The 19,146-nt window shown below is 35.9% G+C and overlaps 2 protein-coding genes across 3 annotated transcripts; one reads left to right on the top strand and one right to left on the bottom strand.

Moving 5' to 3' along the window:
* Positions 1 to 5,622: 5,622 nt before the first annotated feature.
* Positions 5,623 to 11,723, bottom strand: LOC110421798 (Pentatricopeptide repeat (PPR) superfamily protein). Its single transcript, XM_021435471.1, has 5 exons — positions 11,465 to 11,723; positions 10,822 to 11,022; positions 10,348 to 10,575; positions 6,821 to 8,965; positions 5,623 to 6,526 (listed from the first exon to the last, which is right to left on the bottom strand). Exons 1-5 carry the CDS (start codon positions 11,499 to 11,501, stop codon positions 5,850 to 5,852), a joined length of 3,288 nt encoding a protein of 1,095 aa, XP_021291146.1. The 5' UTR covers positions 11,502 to 11,723; the 3' UTR covers positions 5,623 to 5,849.
* Positions 11,724 to 14,976: 3,253 nt separating this feature from the next.
* TIC22-III (Tic22-like family protein) lies at positions 14,977 to 19,115 on the top strand. Of its 2 annotated transcripts, none has more exons than XM_021434848.2 (8): positions 14,977 to 15,562; positions 15,732 to 15,797; positions 17,208 to 17,264; positions 17,921 to 17,980; positions 18,075 to 18,155; positions 18,324 to 18,359; positions 18,487 to 18,586; positions 18,673 to 19,115. In XM_021434848.2, the coding sequence occupies exons 1-7, from the start codon at positions 15,068 to 15,070 to the stop codon at positions 18,568 to 18,570; spliced, it is 879 nt and encodes a 292-aa protein (XP_021290523.1). In that variant the 5' UTR covers positions 14,977 to 15,067; the 3' UTR covers positions 18,571 to 18,586; positions 18,673 to 19,115. The 2 variants fall into 2 exon arrangements, with proteins under 2 accessions (XP_021290523.1, XP_021290522.1); XM_021434847.2 differs by having other exon boundaries at positions 14,980 to 15,562; positions 15,723 to 15,797.
* Positions 19,116 to 19,146: the final 31 nt, after the last annotated feature.

Below are 19,146 nucleotides of genomic sequence, written 5' to 3' on the forward strand. Positions count from 1 at the left end.
ACATGTTTGTTAAGGGCTTCGTTGGAAAACAGTGGGTGGGTGGGTAGATGGAAATGGCAATATCCTTAGTCCAGTTGTTCATGTAACCCCAACAGATCCCTTGCTTGCCTTGTGCAAACGCGTTAAGCTAGACATATTTTGCAGGGAACTAGCCAATTTTTACTTTTCTATTGACCTCTGCCATATCCTCAAAAATCAACTTATTCCAAGATAACCTCTGTGGGATTCCAAATGGCATGGAAGGGGTAGAACCTCCATGTGAACTCACCCAAAGCTTTTTCCACCTTCACAATCTCTAAATTACTTTAGATGGGTGATGATTCCTGGAAACAAATTAAGAGAAGGTAACCGAGTAATTTCTTTTATTGGATAAGCCGAAGGAGAACTTTCTCATAAGACCGAGCCAAAGTCTACCATAAAAATGAGAAGGGAACACCGAAAAACAAAAAACAAAAAGCAAAAAAGGTTGAAAAGTGAGAATACTTTGTTCACATGAAAGTCGTATTGCATAGACGATAGAGGGGAATGCTTGCTAATGGCGTGAAACCTATTTTCAATCATTTCTAGATTTCTTTTTCCAAGGTCAAAGCTCTAGCTTTGGTGCAGATTCCTTTAATTCTACTATTAGCGAAATACAACAATCACTGGCGGTACGACCGTCCAACCTGGATATTATTGCGAAAACAGAATTTAACTAGTATTTGTTAAAGTTGAACTATAACGTCTACAAAAAAAATTAAAATATTAGATAAGTATAATAACATTTTATTATTATTCTTTTGAAAGAACAAAACTCATCTTATAAAGTATTCATTGTTTTCACCATTAATATAAATGTGAAGTCGATTAACAAATGTCACTGTTGGTGCTATTAAAACTAAGTTCACGATTCATTTATATCATTGTTCATAATTTGTACTTAATTTTGGAACCAATTGCAAAAATCCAGGTTTTATCGACATAATAAACTCCAACAGTATAGATATAGTATTATAAATAGATTGCATGTTTGGCTCTTAAAATATGAGTTCATCATTGTACTTGATTAAAATGTAACATTTTGTCAGACTAAACTCACAATTTAAATATAATTTATGATCTGTACTTTTAAAAAATGGTTGTCAAATAATTACCTACCCTTTGAAAAAAACAAATTCTACAAAAACTATAAGCTTTAATTGCATTTAAATGGTAGTATAAAATAAAATGACCTAATAAATTTGGATTTGAGGCCGAGGGAATAGTGTTCAATTTCATAGACAAGACAAAACATAAATAGGTAAATAAATAATAATAAGAAAAAGCCTAGGTAAATAAAAGGATGATATATTCAGGCAAAGGCCGCGTATGAATAGCTGGGAAAAATACAGCTTGAAGATAGATTTGATAAAAGTCTTAATCAGAGAATTCTGGATATGACTTTCTACATACTATTTGAGGGAATATAATTTAACATATAATAATTAATCATGTGCTAATTCTTTCAGGCAATTTCTGCTGAATCCGGTACAATAATATTTCCATATCATCACGTTATTGACTTCAACTCTTCCTGAAAATGTCTGTATATCGAAAATGCATATCAGCTGAGGCATGACTTAGTCGTCTCTTGCATAAAAAGGTTTGATTTTGACTCCAACCTACTGATAAAGCTCAGCAAACTAGATCTTATCCATTTTCCATCAAAACAATCCTTTCTATGCAAATTCGTATTCAATGCCCTAATAGACAGGTCTTTCATTTTTATTTTTATTTTTGCTTAAAAGGAGCATCTAGATGAATATCCAGAAACAGCAACCAAAGTCATCAAACAACTTTCAAACCTTTCACATACATCCAATATAGAAATATTTTGTCCTATTTGTTAAGGAAGGAATAGGAGAGAAACAAAGACGAAAAGACGATTTTGTGATTAAAAGAGGGCATTTATATTCATACATCCGTTTAATATATATATTTTTGACATAGAACAATTATCTGAAACTAAAGATGAAATTGTAAAATCATTGTCGTCTAATAGCCTCTATATATATTATCATTTTCTTTAATATATGCTTTGTTCATCCTCTAAAACTTTTGAAGAAGAAATAATTTTATTACTGATTGACGATTGATTACTTTTTTATTCGTCGATCTGAACTTTTATAAAATGTTCAAAGTAATGAATTTTATTATTCCCCCTTTTTTCCTTCAATTAAGTGTTGTTTAGTCTTCCACCAATCCCTTGGGCTTTTGTGGATGTGGCTTTGTGTTCTATGCTGCTTTCTGGTGAAAGGATTGGCTGTTGACAATGCTGGTCCTTTGAGGCGATTGATAAGCATTTTGGGCTATGGTGTGGTGAAGGGATGGATATAGCAGAGGGGAGATGCAGAGCGATGCTTGTTAAGGTTGAAGCTTGAGAAACACAATGAATGGTGGGCTACTTGTGCTGGGTAACAATGGTTTGTTGCAGCTTTTGAAACAATAGGTGTGCTTTTGGGTGATTTCGTTTGATTAACTTCAAGAGGGATGACTGATATAAGGAGGCTTCAGCACGAGATTCTATTTAGTCTTCTTTTCTGGCTTTTGAGGCTTCTGCAAATCGCATAGGCTGGAGTGGTTAATCTCTTCAGTTCCGCTAAGGAAGACCATCTTGTTCCTGTTGCTGTTTATTTTTTTATCTTCTCTTTACACTTTGATAGGGTATAAGCCAAAACTAAATTTTTGTTTAGGGGCTGTTTCTTTCTGAGGATGCTGCCAATAGCTTTTTGAGCAGCTTGTTTTCTTTTGCAAATGTACAGTTCAGGCAGTTTCCAAAGCTAGCTTCTATGCCAAAAAGAGTTTTTTACCATTAAAGTTTAAGACTCCACATGGCATTGTAGCTTGACTCATCTATAAAATACCAACTTTCAAAAAAAGAAATAAAACCCTCTAACTAGCATAATGAATTATTGAAACAAGAATCATCTCCTCCATAAGACAATTCCTGCAAGACAATGTAATGATATTGGTGGGTTAGTTTTTTTACTTACCAATCGGAGCTGTACTCCTCCAGCTGAAATTTCCATTCCTCCATGTTCTTCCAGTGCTTTTACTATGCAGGCAGCAAATGCATGCTCTTGGCCATCCTGTTCTCTGCTTCACTTGACTCTTTCTCCTCTCTTCTTCCCGTCTCATTTTCAGAATGCCTTTGACATCGGCTTCGTACAGAACGTTTTCCAGAGGAGATTGCAGACGTTTCTTGGAGCCCGAATTTTTTGTTACCTTGGCAACAATGTCCTCAATTTTCTTTTTCCATTTTGACTTTCCAGCTTCCTGTCCTGTCTTATAATTTTGTGAAGAGCCAACAGTGGAACTGGTGCCTACAACACTTGGTTCAAGCAACGTCCTGAAAGATGGCTGAAGCGCGCTCAATTTGTCTAAAATGTAAGCCTCCAGTTCAGTGTCTTGCTTCTCCAAATTCAGTTTCTCTGCTGCTTGTGTAGTTGCTAGAAAGTCAAATATTCAAACCGTCAAATTATAACAACTTACAGGAGAATAATGATATGCTTCATCAGAACAATCAAACAAACTACATTCTCAATGTTACAATCTCCTGTAATATTCAAAAACTTATCCTCAAGCAATTAACTGCAGGACTTGCAACCACCCAGCGGGGATTTTGACAGATAACCGAAGAGTTTATATAAAAGAAACCTTGCAGTTGCAAGGATTTCCAGTAAGTCCTTCATAATTAACACGTAAAATATCCTCTGATTTCTATTATCTTTGAGAAAGCTAGTTCCATGTTTTGTGATTAAGTACCATTGAAAATTGTTCATATTTCAACTTTTACCGGCCATAATCATGATAATGGCATTTGAAAGGGGAATTGATTGATGCTGCAAGCAATGGAAATGGTGGTGACACGCACTAATGGCCGCTTCTTTAGTGGTTAAAGGGTATGTAACGCGGAAGCTACTTTCTTGTTTTTGATTCGTTGGGATGAATAAAAGATCTGCATTTAGTTGTCTCAGTTTAAAGCTAATGCACGCGAAACAGATAGCAATTGCATGTAAACAAAAAATTTATGAAAGAATACCTTCTTCCGTTGAAGGCTGGTGGGCAGTTCCAGGGGGAGCATCCAAACAGAAGTTCCTCACATGATTGTTATCAACAGCCGTGGCGCTTTGAACAGAAGCTTCATAAACATCATAATTTTGTAAAACCTTCAGGTCCGTCGGTGTCCGATGTTCTGGACTCTTCTGTAATATTTGAACCCTGTTTCCAGCCACTGAATCAGCACCTTCACTGGTTTCACCAACGCAAACTACATGATATCCCTCGTGCATATTGATTTCAAGCTCTTCTTCGCCTCCCTGAGGATCCTTTTGCTGCTCATTTTCTACTTTCAATTCTCCTTCTGTCACCATTGAACCTAATCCAACTTGATTCGAATTTAATAATTCTTTTAGTTGTGTCGTTTTACCATTTTCCAACTTCCCGATAGAAGCATCCAGCCCATCCCTTGCAACAACTTTAAATTCAAAAGCCCTGCTTTCAGCTACAGTATTTCCTTTTACATTCATGGCCAGGCGCTCCTCTATGGCTCTTTCAATGCTACGACGTCCAGGTATTTCATCACCTTCTGCACTATTTCCTACCCCATGATCTCCAGCTCCAATCATGTTCTTTCATTCTACAGCCCCAGGAACAGAAGTTGAATTCGCAGCTGCTCTTTCATCTGCCAGATATAGTTGGTTTCTACCATGTAACTGCCTGCATCTTGCTCTCAGACGTGGATTCAAAAAGGAGCAGCCAGATTTTTTAGGATTCTTGACCTCTGCTAAACCAAGAAACCTATTAAAATTTATAACTTTCCCATATTTGGAAAAATCCTTAGTAGCGTGGCGTCGTAGAGGAATTGCAATCAGAAGGAAAAAAGCGAACCCCAATAATAAAAGAAACATCAACAAAACCAGTATAGCAGGTGCAATGAACTCATTCAGTATTGATCCAATTGGATCTACAATATATACCTTTTTTTTAAAAAAAAAAAAAAGGCAACTTTATTAGCACTCGGATCTTTATGCCACCTGAAGTCTCTAAGCTAGTTGCTAGAGACTTCTTTTGGCAAATGGTAACAGCCCTGTGCTAGATCATTATATCATCACATACACAAAATTTTAATTAATAGTCCAAATTGGATAATTGTAGCAGATATTGGGTAGATTGCAGATGGAGGCCAGAATGGGTATTCATCAAAAGCAGATCCAGTCTTTCAGATCATGTTGAAGTTTCTTGCTTTGATTAATTTCGATGGTGAACAATCCTGATCTGGTTACGAGAAAGCACCTGATCAAAATTTTAGAAGAAATATTGTTATTTTAATTCATCAATTCTATTTTATAAATATAAACACCCTTTAACTATTTCAGTTGTTATATAGAAGAAACATTGGATATTCGTTGGGTTAAGATCATAGAAATTTTATCGTCAATCTAAATTTCCATTACAATTGAAAAAATTATATATTTAATTTCAAACTATGTAGGCGAGGACCGTTAAAAAAAGAAGTTAATTTATTCATAGTGCAATCACGCTGAAAGGGTATATGGAAAATCTTACAAATAGAAACAAGACGGGCAGGTTTGATCAGAGATATACAAAGAACACGAGATACGCTTAGCATTACTAAAATTTGTTCAATCCCTCAACTTAATAGTTCACTTATGGGCACAAAATTACAACTAACACTGGATGCGGGTGGTAATTTTCAACACTGAACAAAATTCAAGGCTAAAAACCACTTGGCTACAAGTAATGCTGCAGCATCAAGGCACCCCCACTCAGTAACGTCTCTTAATTCAGTCCTGGAGAACTTTATAATACTAATTTACAGATGAGCAGCATACAAACTGTACCCATAGGGGCCTACCCTTCACCTTCCTTTTCTCTGTCTTAATATCAGCTGGATACCTTGCAGGCGAGTTCCATTCTTTCCCTGCTTCCGTATTGGTTGGCTCAGCCACAGATGTTTCAGGGCCCAGAATTGAGCTGACTTTGGTACCCAACGCTCCATTATCTTTGGCTACTTTTTCCTCTCTTGGAATTACAACAGCTGGGTTTTCTTTTGCGTTAGGCGACTTCGGTTTGGTTTCACTGTTGGCTTCACCCAGTAGGTTCTTCAAAGGCGTGTGCTGCTTTGCATTCCAGTTAGTTACCTTTGCTATGATCTCTTCATTCTTCTTTCTTCCTTGAGACTCATTTGCCACGTAAGCAAGAGAAGGAAACCAGCCAGCTTGCAGAGGTGCGGCTCTGGGGTGTTGTTCGTTTTGTGCTGTCTGGATTTCAGAAGCAGCAACTTTTTGGTCACCGCCTCCAGGCTCAACCAATGTCATGAAAGATGGCGGCTCAAATTCATCTGATTTATCAAAATGTTGTCCCTCAGATGCAAGTTTTGACTTCTTTATGTTGTCTTTCTCTGCTTCTGCCGAAGCATGTGAACCAGTTGATGGTAAAGTTTCAGTGTCGACAACGGCTGGGTAATCTGATTGAGTTGAAAGAACTGTTCCGTGCAGAAAAACAATAAACCATCTTAAGTCTCAGCCATCTAAGTCAAGACTATTTCTAGAAATATGCACACACACACACACAACCATACATTTTACTGCATACATAATTCATGATTGAGTATCCTACAACCTAAAGTAGCCTACTTCAGATCGAACTGGTTCTAAACTTCATATAAGTTTATAAATGCTTAGTAAAGTTAGATTAGATATTCTTCATCGTAGTAGGATAAGTTTATACCACAAAAGTTCTCACCACATATTTATTGAGAAAGAAGATGCTGACGTACCTGAAACAGATCCCCATTGGCCTTCCAAACTATCAGTTTGACTACTTGATTCAACTGAAACATCAACTACAGTTGTATCAAGTTGATGTTTAACAAAGCCGTTATCAGCCTCTCCTGGCAAAGTTATGGTGCTAATCCCAGAAGCATCCACTCTAGACCCTCCGGTATGGCTATCATCAACAGCACCAGAACTTTGACTGGTAGGCTCGGCATCTGACGGCAAATGATTCAACTCTTTCTTTAACTGGTCCTCTGAAGTTCTCCCAAATTCATTTCCTCCACTGTGATCTAATGCAGATGCCATAAGATCTTTACCAGCACACTCTCCCTGTACCTTGTTATCCCTATTTATTTCGCATTCCTTTATGTCATCTTGACTGTTTGAAACTCTATCCAACTGTGGGCCTTCAGTCTCAGATAAGGTTCTCACATATTCATTATTCACTTCTTCTGTGACAACTGGGGATTGATGATGAGTGCTACTGGATTCAAATGCAGAGTTGGTTTTCATTGAAATGTATCCCTCCTCCGATCCTTCCCCACTTTCAACTACATCAATATCATATTTTTCAGCTTTTCTTGTCCTAATATCATTAGAATTGTCAACTTCAAATAAGTTGGATGCTGAATTAGTTTGGGGGAGAGAAGAATTATTAGTAGATTCACATAATGTTTCAGTGTTTTCCACATAATTCCCATCATCAATTCTCCTGTCTTTGTTGCTCCCTGCTACATCAATTGCCCCAGTTCTAGTGCTTTCAGGAATACCCATATCATCACTGCCAACTACATTATTTAACTTTCTGGCCTCAGCATCTGCAGGAGGAACCATAGGATTCACATCAGGTACAACATTTATCATGCTTCCCGAAAAACCTGTCTGATGTAAATCATCAGTAACATAAACAGGCTGCTGTTCTTGAAGAGAGTAGACTTTGTGGTCCTTCTCATTCTCACTTGTATCAGCATCAACAGGAGACCCTAATGCATTAGACCCTTTATTGATCTCAAGCACATCAGCTTTCCCCTCAACAAGCACTTCTTTAACCATAGCCTCATTATCCCCACCAAGTTTATGGCTAACTTCAACATCATGCATTTGTGAAGTATCTACCTTAATGTTTTCATCCAACTGATTTGACCAGAAAGTATCTGATTTCTCCTGAGAAACATGGTCTCTGACTTCATATTCCGTACCAATGATTATTTCTTCAGAAGCCAAGGCCTCCAATTGGGGTAATTTGACTCCCTTATGATCTTTAAAACCTTCAAGCTTGATTTCAGCATTGTCAACAATAGGAATATCATCAGGGACTGAAAGCACATAAACACTTTCATTTTCCTTTTCCTCTTTGTCGTAGACCTCATTTGAATTGACAGAAGTGGCAAAGTCTGTAGCTTGTGCTGCATCAGTCTTCATTTGAAAGGTATCTGCAGACACATCCATTGGCTTAGTAGGTTCATCTTTAAGGGAAAGATTATCTATGACCTTGTTGAGGGCCAATTTATCAGTATTCTCCTCTAATTCAACAATTTTGTCAGCCAGCCCACTCTCTGAAGTTATATCCTCTCTCTTTTCAGATGTTATACTGGCATATTCACAGTTTGATGCCACAACATCCATTAGGTTTCTCTTTCTTGGGTTTCCCTTTCCATCAGTCTCTTCCTCGCCATTTTCACTCATTGCCATCTTAGAAGCCAACCTGTCGCTAAACTCTTCCTTTGATTGAACAATATCATCAGTCAGAACTGTATCTGAAGTTCCCTCCAGTCTCTTTTCAGACACAAATACCGATTCAGATAATTCGCCACAATGTTGACTAGGCAGAACAGAGCCACCCGCTAGGTTTTTGTTTAACTTGCCTTTTTCATTTTCAATTGCATCAGTCTCTTGCTCAATAGAGCATTCTACCACACTATGCACAGCACTGACTTTCCTGCTCTCTTCTGAGACACCTGTTATTGTTTCTGGTTTTGTGAGGACCACATCACATGCAGAACCATTCCTATCATCAGAATCTTTACTATAGCTCAAGCCAATGTCTTGGTGCTCCAGTGTGCCACTCGACATAATAGGAATATTTTCTAGAACAGCATTCACATTTTGGCTTGTGTCAGCTGGATTCTGTGGTGGTTGAAGAATATCTGCATAGGTAGATGAAACCAAATTTTTAAAGTTAGATCAACACTTATGCTAGAAAATATACCAATTGACACCTCAATCAATGTTGTCCACCCAAAAAGAACTGAAAATTTAGTGAGAGTTTCATTTCTTTTATTCTGAATCTAAATGACAAGAATGGTGATTTGCATGTAACCTTATGTGCTATGGTTTGGCAAACTTAGCCTATTATACACACTAGATGTCAGATACAGGCTGGAAATTGATATAATATCCTTGAAGCACCCAAAGCAGTAAATCTCTAATCCAATACAAAACTTTTTTCTTAGTCTTGTGTTACATCCTAAGGTGTTGTTTGGGTGTCTGTAGCATAGGCTTGGATCAGGTTCAAATCAATAAGAATAAGTAAATAAGTGGATAGATAAAAATTCCCCTTTAGGTTGGTTCAGGAGCATCAAAAAGCAGAACAAAACTGAAGCACAGTTCATAACATGATACATATTAAGTATTTTATAACTTAATTTTAAAATTTTTGAAAATTTTGTAGCAACACAGTGAATTCAGAAGCATAATGCAACCATGTGATTGGTGTCACATGTGTCACCTTTCAAATTCTAGCAGTTAGTAAATCAACAGAAGAAGCTAACACATGGTGCAAGCATCTGCCACAAACTTTGAAACAAGCACTAAACCTCATGACTTGCTATCTACAACATAAGACATAGTGTCGTTTTCCAGAAAAATGGAACTTCAAAAATAATACGATCATTTTTGAAAAATTTCAGTCAGTCATCCTGAAGTCATAATCACCAAAATAGTAATGACCTCCATCATTTATATACAGGGATAGTCCAATTAATCTTCAAATTGGTACAGGCCAACTCAGTTTTGAATTTACAAAATAACCAATCAAACAAATAAAAACTTACATCAAGTTTGGGCAGATTAGTCATATAGTCCAATTGAATTTTATCATACTCACCTACTACGGTTCTCTCTTTAAAACAAACAACAATAAAACATACAATTTCAAGTTACTCTTTTCTGATTCCTCCCTCCTTTCTCTCTTCTAATCCTATTTTGAATGCTTTGTTCTCATACACTCACGTGTATGAGTATGCAGCAGGCTAGTAATAAAATAACATAAGTTTGTCTTCATTTAATGTCACATCTATTTGTAAAATCAAGTCTATTCTTTGATATAATAGCCAGAAACTACTGGAATGGAGACAAACTACCGCTGAGCCTTGCATATATGCAAATTAGATATGCCATTAAATCCACAAGCAACTGACATAATTAAATTTCTCAGACAAACCATTCATTTGGTCACCTAACACGCAACACATGTCCACACCCAAAATTGCCAACATCAATTTATTGTCAAGTCTCATCCAAAACTTACCGGTATCTTCACAGTCTTTAAAAGAAATGGTGGCAGTAAGATCCTTCTCATCTATCTTGTCTGCTTTGCTAGCATTATCCAAACTGTCCTGCCTTCCCTTACCACTGTCTTGAAATTCCATTGCAGCATCTGAAAAGACTTCATCTTCAGATCTATTCGACATTGCTCCAATTCCACTGATACTTTTCTTCAGACTACCGCTTTCCAGAACTTTTGGAACTTGAGCAACTAGATTCACCAAAAGTAACACATTAGATAATTAGTTCAACTAATACTCTCATGCTTCCCCCCAATCCCTTTAAAATTCAACAAATTACCCCAGCTAGCGCTTTTTTTTTTTTTTTGATCGATCCAACTAGCCCATTTATTTATATCAAAATTCAAAATTTACCTTCTCCACCAATATACAAAGAGACCATGATTATGATAAAAGCGGAAACGCATACAGTTAGGAAATGAGACATGTGTGCTTACTTGGGGATTGGTGATCCTCATCAGAAGGTGTTTCATCATCAGAAGCAGTTGAAAGGGTAATATCCCCTGAGTCAACTAGCTTGTAACCTTCAATGTTTCCACAGATCTTCTTGTGAGCACGCCTGTGTCTTGCACTAGGATGTTGGTTTGGAAAAGTCCACCCACATTTGTGACACAAATGAACTCCATGGCTCTCATGCCCTGCAAAATCAAGGAAATCAAATTAACCAGTTTTAAAGATGAAAATGAAGAAAAAAAAAAAGGTAAACCAGGACTTATACATATATATATATGTATGTATGTATATGGAGAAATAAGCATAGTTTAGAAAGCGTAAAATTAGAACCACAAAAGAAAATCAGAAAACAATGAAAAAAAATGGTTATTTTTAGAAACAAGAAGAAACCCATATAAACAAAATAGTTCTTGAGAAAAAAAAAAAGAAAACAAAATTAATGGCAGAAGGAAGAGCAACGTTGCAGTTTTTTCAAGAAACAAGAAAACCCAGAAATAGTTTTTCATACTAGCAAATAAGTAACCAATACAAAGTGGAAAAGGCAAACAACTTCTAGTACCCAAAATGATGATAAAGCCATGAAAATAAAACCAAATCATGCACAAAAAAGAGAGGAAAAAGAAAAACCTGAGGAATGATTTTTTCCCTGATCTTGGCGGTCCATGACAAAAACAATTATGAACAAGAAGAAACAAAGTTCTGAGTTTTAGAGAGTGTTTTGAGACAAGAAACTGGAGAGAAAGGAAGGCGAAGAGACTAAACCAAAACCAAAGGAAGGATTTTTCCACAAAGAAAATCAAAACCAACGAAGGAAGACTGACTTTTGTGGAGTGAGTGTATAGTAAGTAATAATAGTGAAAAGGCCAGAAGAGAAAAAGCCTTTTTCTTTTTCTTTTTCTTTTGTGTAATGCATATGGTGGTGGGCTCTTAAACTCCTAAAATGGGACTGTACGGAACACTGATGGGTCTCTTTGATGAGAACGGCTTATCCTGTACCCCATGTGCGCATGTTATCAACTGCCTCTGGCCTTTTTTTCAATCGTTATCTGCTAGTACTAACTACTCCATGAATGAGAGTTTTAAGAGGTTGATAGTGAAGGGTTGAACCTAAGCGAATTCTGTACTCGATGAATTTATGGAAATGTTTATTTCTCCCTTTAAAAGGAAGAATCGAGGGCCATATTATTTGGTGATAATTGTCTAAAGAAGTTTAGAGTTCCATGTATAGGCATGCCATTGGTGTAAAACAGAATGAGAAAAAGAGTTAATGTTACTCATTCTAGAAACTAATCAATCATCTTTGTAATGTTTAGTATCCAAATCTTATGATGTACTACAATGAATTGAGTTAAGGAATTAGAGAGTTAAACCTACTATGTTATAACCCAATCAGCCAATCATTTTTATAAAGAAAAATGGGAAAGAAATAAATATATGTACTTAGTATTTGACATTAAATTTTAACCTAGTTACAGTTCATATTTACATCAAAAACATATATAAATAAACTACAGGCAGTTGCAGGTGATTGAAACCTTGGTTGCACATGGAGGCACCCATGACTAACGTGCACCGCTCTGCCAAAATCAGATCTTTCAATTTTCGGGAAACTATAAACCCACAGAGCTGTGAGACATTTATCTCCAACAGACAACGGAAACGTAATCTTGACTGAACAGCTAAATCAAATGTAATGTAAATAAACCCCAGCCACCAGACGGAGTCCAACTGTAACAACTTTGCCCAATCAGGAGCCGCTGTTACACGGATGCGTTTCCCACAAACGACGCAATCTTCGCTCCTCCTTACGCCCTTTTTGTTTTGTATAGGAAGTTGCCGTTATACTACAAACGACACCCACTTTGACCTAACCAATGCGACAGAGATGTGCTGCCTAGTGTATAATGCTACGTTGTACCGTGAGCACACACCTAAAGGCCAAATACGCCTTTTTATCTCATAGGGAATAGGAAATATTCATGTGTCTCATGCTTGTAATTAATCTCTATTACACCCTACGCTATCCCTTCCCACGATAGGTCTTTTTTCCCGTTGGAAATACTATCTATAATGATTAAGACAAAATAGGCTTTTTAATCTCTCTAAATTATTAAAGTAATTCAGAATCTAATTGAATGACAAGGATAACTGTCACATCATTTTACTTATTCTTTTATAATTATTTTTTTGTGTTTGGTGAAGACCAAAATGATTTTGATGTCAACAAACGGCAACGATTGAGGACAGGGACAACAACAAAATCTGAAAAAAAAAATATTACACCAATCCTTAAATATTCAACATTAGTAATAATTTTAAAATTTTATATAAAAAATATTAAAAAATTATATTATATACTTGGAGTTATATATATTTATAATATTAAATAAATAAAAATTGAACCATCATCTTACCATCGTCACGAGGTTCATCACCATCCATGGTCACCCTTGGACTATTATCACTGCCCCAAACCATCTCGAAGACCTTCTGTTCTACCAAACCATGGCCCAACCTAGCTTGGATGGTCTTAAGATCCATCTAGGGAAAAAGGGGCCAGAAAAGAAGACGGAAGGAAGCATCTGGATAACTCCAGAGAAGAGAAAGAAAGAAAGAAGAAAGGAATAGAATTTTTCTGCACTGTCGCCGGTTGTTAATTTACTTTTAAATTGTATTCTATTGCTTTAGTTAGCAATAAATTTTTTTCATTTGCTTTTGGAAACTATAATTAAGGTCCTGTAGTTAAGTTTTAAAGCGATCCGTGGGTAATCTTATAATTTTTTTTAATCTTAAAGTTGAAAATGATTAATAACAATATGATATTTTAGATGGATATTTTATTATTTATTTTATGAAAGTTCAATAGTGATATATGAAATTAATTGCGGCTTGATTAACTGCAAATATGCATTCATAGATTTAAAAACCATTCTTTTTGAGTTATCATTTAATTAACAAATATAATTACTGTGATTAATTAACATTACGGCATGGCGTGGGTTGCACACTAACCCATGAATGAGACCATTCATGTGACTGATGCTGATCCTGTTAACGGTACAGATCCCCCTCTACTTTGAGCACAGGAGAGAACATTTGCTCAATCGATTTCTCAAAGTAGAGTAGGGTGTGTGCTTTGCTTCAAAAAGGTCGGCAATATTCCATAGACTGTTTTCAATAATTAATTTCACTATTTGCATGTTTTTACAAAAATTGATAACAAGTAATTCTTAAAAAAAGTTAATTATAAACTAACTAATTTTAAAACTAGTTATCTTCTAAATTTTTTCAATAAATTTTTTACCATAAAATCATAAAAATATCAATATTTTTCTTCTACAATATTTTTTCAATATTAAAAATATTATATATAAATAATATTTAATATTATTTATTTATTTATTTCTCATCGTATTATTATGCTGATTAATTTATTAAATGAATAAATTAGAATTTAAAAATGAAAAGAAATGATAGATTTTCATGTGTGAAAAAATAATTTTGTATACTATATAATTTTTTTAATTATTTTGTATCATATTAAAAATTATAATATCTTAGTAGAAATAGTTATAGTGATATAATCGTTATAAAATAATTACATAAAAGTAGTTAATGATGCGTTGTTGAGAAAAATAATAATAAAAAAGAGATAAAAAATGATACTTTATTGTTTTGTGAGATCCATATCACAAAAAATAGAAGATAATATTATCTACGTGAGATTCATGGAAAGATAGATGAGAAAAGCTTCACGTCCTTCTTGAATTAATATTTTACGCCAGTCAATTTAATTTTTTTCATATATTTGTAAAATATTTTACATTTATGAAAGTTTTCATTATTTTAATTATCCAAAGAACTTTTAAACTTTATGAAACTTTAAATGAGAAATGACTTCTTCTAATTATATAGACTAAACATAACAGACTTTGACACCTAAAACATTAAAAAAAATATTTTGCAAAAATAAACTCCAAAAATCCCAAGAGTACTTTACTGATTATGTTTCAAAATTCTATATATCATAGAAAAAAAATCTACATTTTCCATTTGGCCGAATAATCTAGTTCCAGTGCTATCGGAACCACCCAACAAAAACCCTCCGCTACCAGAAAGCACACTTTCTATTTCCCTCTCTACGTGTTTGTCATTTCTTAATTCTGTCAAAGCCCAAAACCTCACTCTCTGCTGTTTACTCCTCTCTTTCCATAAAATTTTCCCGAGAAAATGAACTCCGCTACCGACTCCATAACCCCAAAATTTTTCTCACCATTAAAACAACCCCCTCCTCTCCTGAACCTCCAGCAAGCGTTCTCTAACCTCCAAACCCACTGCTCTTCTCTCCTCCAAGAAACTCATCGTCACTTGAAGGCCTCTTTTGACTGCACTTTTTCTCACTTTAATCCACCTTCTTTTTCTCCAAAAGGCCCAGTTTTTGCTCGAATTGTTGATTCTAGCGAGACCCAGCTTGATTTGAGTAAAAAATCAGGGGTTACCATGTCGGCTGACGTAATAGAAGAGAGATTGGCTGGGGTTCCGGTTTATGCTTTGAGTAATTCGGAGGAGGAATTCGTGTTGGTTTCGGGCGTTTCGACTAAAAAGTCACTCGGGTTGTTGTGTTTCAAGAAGGAGGATGCTGAGGCTCTTTTGGAACAGATGAAGAGTATGGATCCTGGCATGAGAAAAGGAGGTTCTAAAGTGGTTGCTGTTGCTCTCAACAAGGTCATTTTCTTTCTTTCCTTCTTTTTAAATGCGTTTAATTGATTGAATTTGTATAGAAAAGTTAGAAAGGTGTGTGGAGTACACTAAGAAGCTAATGCTCTGTTTCATTGTTGCTTTTGATAATCCTTGGAGGAATCAAACCTGGATCCGGGTTTTGCAGGTTTTCCAGCTGAAGGTTGACGGCGTGGCATTAAGGTTGATACCAGAGTCGGCTCAGATAAAAAATGCACTTAGAGTGAGTGGTTACTTATAGAATGAGCAAATTTCTCAACTATTTTCCTTCTTGTAGTATGTGGATAAAGTGAGTTTTATGCTTTCTTTTTTGGGTTTTTCTAAGTTTGAAGATTAATGGGACTGTCTGCACTGCATGGTGGCCATTAGATCAATTCAACTGAATATACGTGTTGTGTTAAAGCTCAGCATTATTTTGATCTGTAAATGGATGAATGCTATATTCTGTCTTCTTTGTTTCATGTAACACGTGATAGGTTTTAATCCTGTAACCCACATTAAGGCAGATGCCCGACATGAGGACTTGAGCTACCTATGATCTTAAGCCTTTTACCACCTGACCAGAGGTTTGACTGGTATATGCAAAAGAGATCGTCTTACGAATATTTTTTAGTGTAAAACTAATTTGCATGGTCTCATTTCCTGGGAAGAGAATTATGTTTTGGTGCCTAATCTTCTTCAGTGTCTGCATGTAAAATTATCATTTCAATATACTTGTTCTCCTGTAGAACCTTTGTAATTGTTGGCTGGGATATCTATGTTAAAATAGCAGAGCTTAATGGCAATTACTTCTTCATCGTGCTTCACTTAATTTATATCTGTAGTTTCTGTTTTTGATTAACAACTGTGCTACGAAAGAACTGGTGCATTATTTAAAAATAAAATCCTTTACCTATGTGATTTTAGAAAACCTTTTAAGTTCCCAGAGATTTGGAGGATCTCTATCAACCCATAAATATGAAGTATAGAACTTAGCATATTGGAGAACTCAACTTTTGGTTCAGAAGTATGGTGAAAGAAATCACACTAATGTGTCTTTTTCGGAGATTTTGCACAGTTGCTGCAGTACTAGCTATGTTCACAACATTTATGAGGTCACTCTTTTCTTCTCTCAGTTACAAAGGCTAATTAATTTTATTGTTCTTTGTTCAATTTAGTTTTCTTCTTCTTTTTTATGTTTGCATGTCTGTGCACAAACAGCCATACTCCTCTGAAAATGTGCCATGGTCTTGGGACCGGAGATACAACAAGAAGGATGTTTATGGTCAAGTTTGGCGTCGGCTAGTTTAACTGTGTGCTTTCAAAGATATCCTGATTTCATTAAATTGCACATATAGAATTCTGTGTAGTCATAAGCTGTGTCGACAGGAACAATGGCTGGCTCATTTCGGCCAAACTCTAAATGGGTAAAAAGCTTGCTAACCAAATAGCATTTTCTGCTAACTTAACACTCCTTTACCCGACATGACAAGATATTATGGTATGTTTTCACTCTCAAAAATAATCCATGATCTGTGCATGCACTTGTCGAGATTGATAGTGTTTATATTTACCAATTCACTCGCTGCTCGTAAATTATGTACTAAACTATGTATACAAGAAAATGATTTTTGTTATTTTTTTCTCTTAATAGGAAAGGGAAAGGGCTGGTTTCTCTGATGATGGCTTCCCTGGCGTTCCAGTTTTCCAGGTCTGGCAGTGTTTAATCATATGCAGCATGTGTATTTCCTTGTGCGCTTTAGTTATTTGGGAACAGAAAACATCAAATAACATACGAAATTATGCGGTAGCTTATGGTAGTTATGATCATTCTCTACTTAAAAAAGGAACTGAATTAATCTTGGTGCACATGAATTCATGTGGTTGTTGTGTTTTTTTAGTGAGATAGAGCATTAGCATTAGCAATGGCTAGAGAACATGGATTTGTAAATCCTTTATGCGTTTGTGCCTGCAATGTCTGGTCCTTCCTGCTCTTCCATCATAATCTGGTTAAATCATTGATTGAAAGCTCTGGGTTTCTGCATGATTAATTAAAATAACGTTTTTGTTGCCACATGTTGTGGAATTTCATGCACTTTAAAATTAATCTGAGGTGGCCTTTACAATTGTATCCATTTTCTGTCTGGGTCAATTGTTTTGGAATTTGATCCTTTGCTTGGCTGGGTCATAGAGCCTGGAGATGTGTTGCTATTTAGCTGCATCTGCTGTAAACATCATAACTTCGGAGAGAATGGCTGTCCTCCTGCAGTTTGATTTGTTACATTTGCACCTGAGCATCACCTTGACTTGATACTTGTATGAATTTCTAGGCTAACATTTGGAATTGTTGAAATATTTGGCTGTCAGTCTAGGAGCTTGATATTAAGAAGTCAGAACAAGAGCTATCGACCAGTTTTCTTTAGAAAGGTGGGTAAATAGATAGCCTTCTTATACATACAGTATTCATGCTTAGTCTTCATGCTGTTATTTCGGATCTTCTTACATTTTGAAGTTGTTTTAGGAGGATTTAGAGCAATCCCTTCTGAGAGCTTCCCGCCAGCAGAATCAATTGAATCCTGCTTTTAGACCGGGGGACATTCAGGTATGCTGCCAATTTCTCTATAAGAATGCTTGGGACTGTATGCTGTCCATTTGTTTAATAAAAATGATTTCATTACTCACAGGTATGTGTATGTACACTTAGGTATACTTGATCTAATGTCTCTTGAAGATTTAACTTTCCTTACACTGTATATTACAAAATTCACAGGTTGCTGTTTTTGAGGAAATAATTAAGGGGATGAGAGTAAGTGGCTTCTTTTAATAATTTCTATTTGACGTTTTGTTTGATAGAGTAGAAAAATGGAGCTTTAGGGGGAAGAAAGGTTGATTGGTTTTAACCGTAAAGCTGAAAAAACAATGAAAATTTGCAGGATGGTTCAACGTCAAAGTGGGATGATGTTGTTTTCATCCCTCCCGGTTTTGATGTTTCAACTGATCCCACTCAACAACAATAGGCAACTGCATGAGTGGGTAAGACATAATAGGGGGACTAACTTTCTATGCTTGCACCCTGTTTCTATAGAGATTTGATTTTCATTTGTACGACAACTATGCAGATGGTCTGTCAGGAGTAGTGACTATGCTGGCCTTCTTCAGCTGTGGTGACAAGCTTGGGTGCTCAATGCTCTTTCCCTGATTAGTTCATTTCTGATCTTGTTTCAGAGAAGTAAATTGTGCTACAGCTCAGTCTTGTAGATAGTAGGTTTGAATCTGCTTAACGTTCAAGATGCTTAGGGAAGAAAAAGTGAACACGCATAGAGACGCCCAATTGCCAATGTGGCCTTAGATCGTATGGTATATTAGGTTTTGAGTAATACACCCAATTAGGAAATGATAAAAAGTTAGAAAACAGCAAATTTAAAACATCTGACCCAAAGTTTGCATAATATGTGTACACTTCCTCTTTGAATTTTCATGCCCCTGTTCTACTTTGGTTGATGCTAAATCCGCCATTTTACTTTTATTTCTTCAATCAATCAGGTACCTGAGCTTTTATTCATTTATTCTATCAAATTAAGTATAAAATGAAT

The sequence above is a fragment of the Theobroma umbraticum genome, unplaced genomic scaffold, assembly GCF_002168275.2.
Source record: "Theobroma umbraticum cultivar Fairchild unplaced genomic scaffold, ASM216827v3 scaffold_130.0, whole genome shotgun sequence".
NCBI classification, from domain to species: Eukaryota; Viridiplantae; Streptophyta; class Magnoliopsida; order Malvales; family Malvaceae; genus Theobroma; species Theobroma umbraticum.

What these genes read in the sequence shown, in the direction of transcription:
- TIC22-III (XM_021434847.2), top strand. Translation starts at nt 15,068, where the DNA reads ATGAACTCCGCTACCGACTCCATAACCCCAAAATTTTTCTCACCATTA. An exon ending in GACCAGTTTTCTTTAGAAAG is followed by an intron (nt 17,981 to 18,074) that starts GTGGGTAAATAG and finishes AAGTTGTTTTAG; the next exon opens with GAGGATTTAGAGCAATCCCT. An exon ending in TTAGACCGGGGGACATTCAG is followed by an intron (nt 18,156 to 18,323) that starts GTATGCTGCCAA and finishes CAAAATTCACAG; the next exon opens with GTTGCTGTTTTTGAGGAAAT.
- LOC110421798 (XM_021435471.1), bottom strand. Translation starts at nt 11,501, where the DNA reads ATGGACCGCCAAGATCAGGGAAAAAATCATTCCTCAG. An exon ending in TGAGGATCACCAATCCCCAA is followed by an intron (nt 10,576 to 10,821) that starts GTAAGCACACAT and finishes TGGTGAATCTAG; the next exon opens with TTGCTCAAGTTCCAAAAGTT. An exon ending in CCAATGGGGATCTGTTTCAG is followed by an intron (nt 6,527 to 6,820) that starts GTACGTCAGCAT and finishes TGCACGGAACAG; the next exon opens with TTCTTTCAACTCAATCAGAT.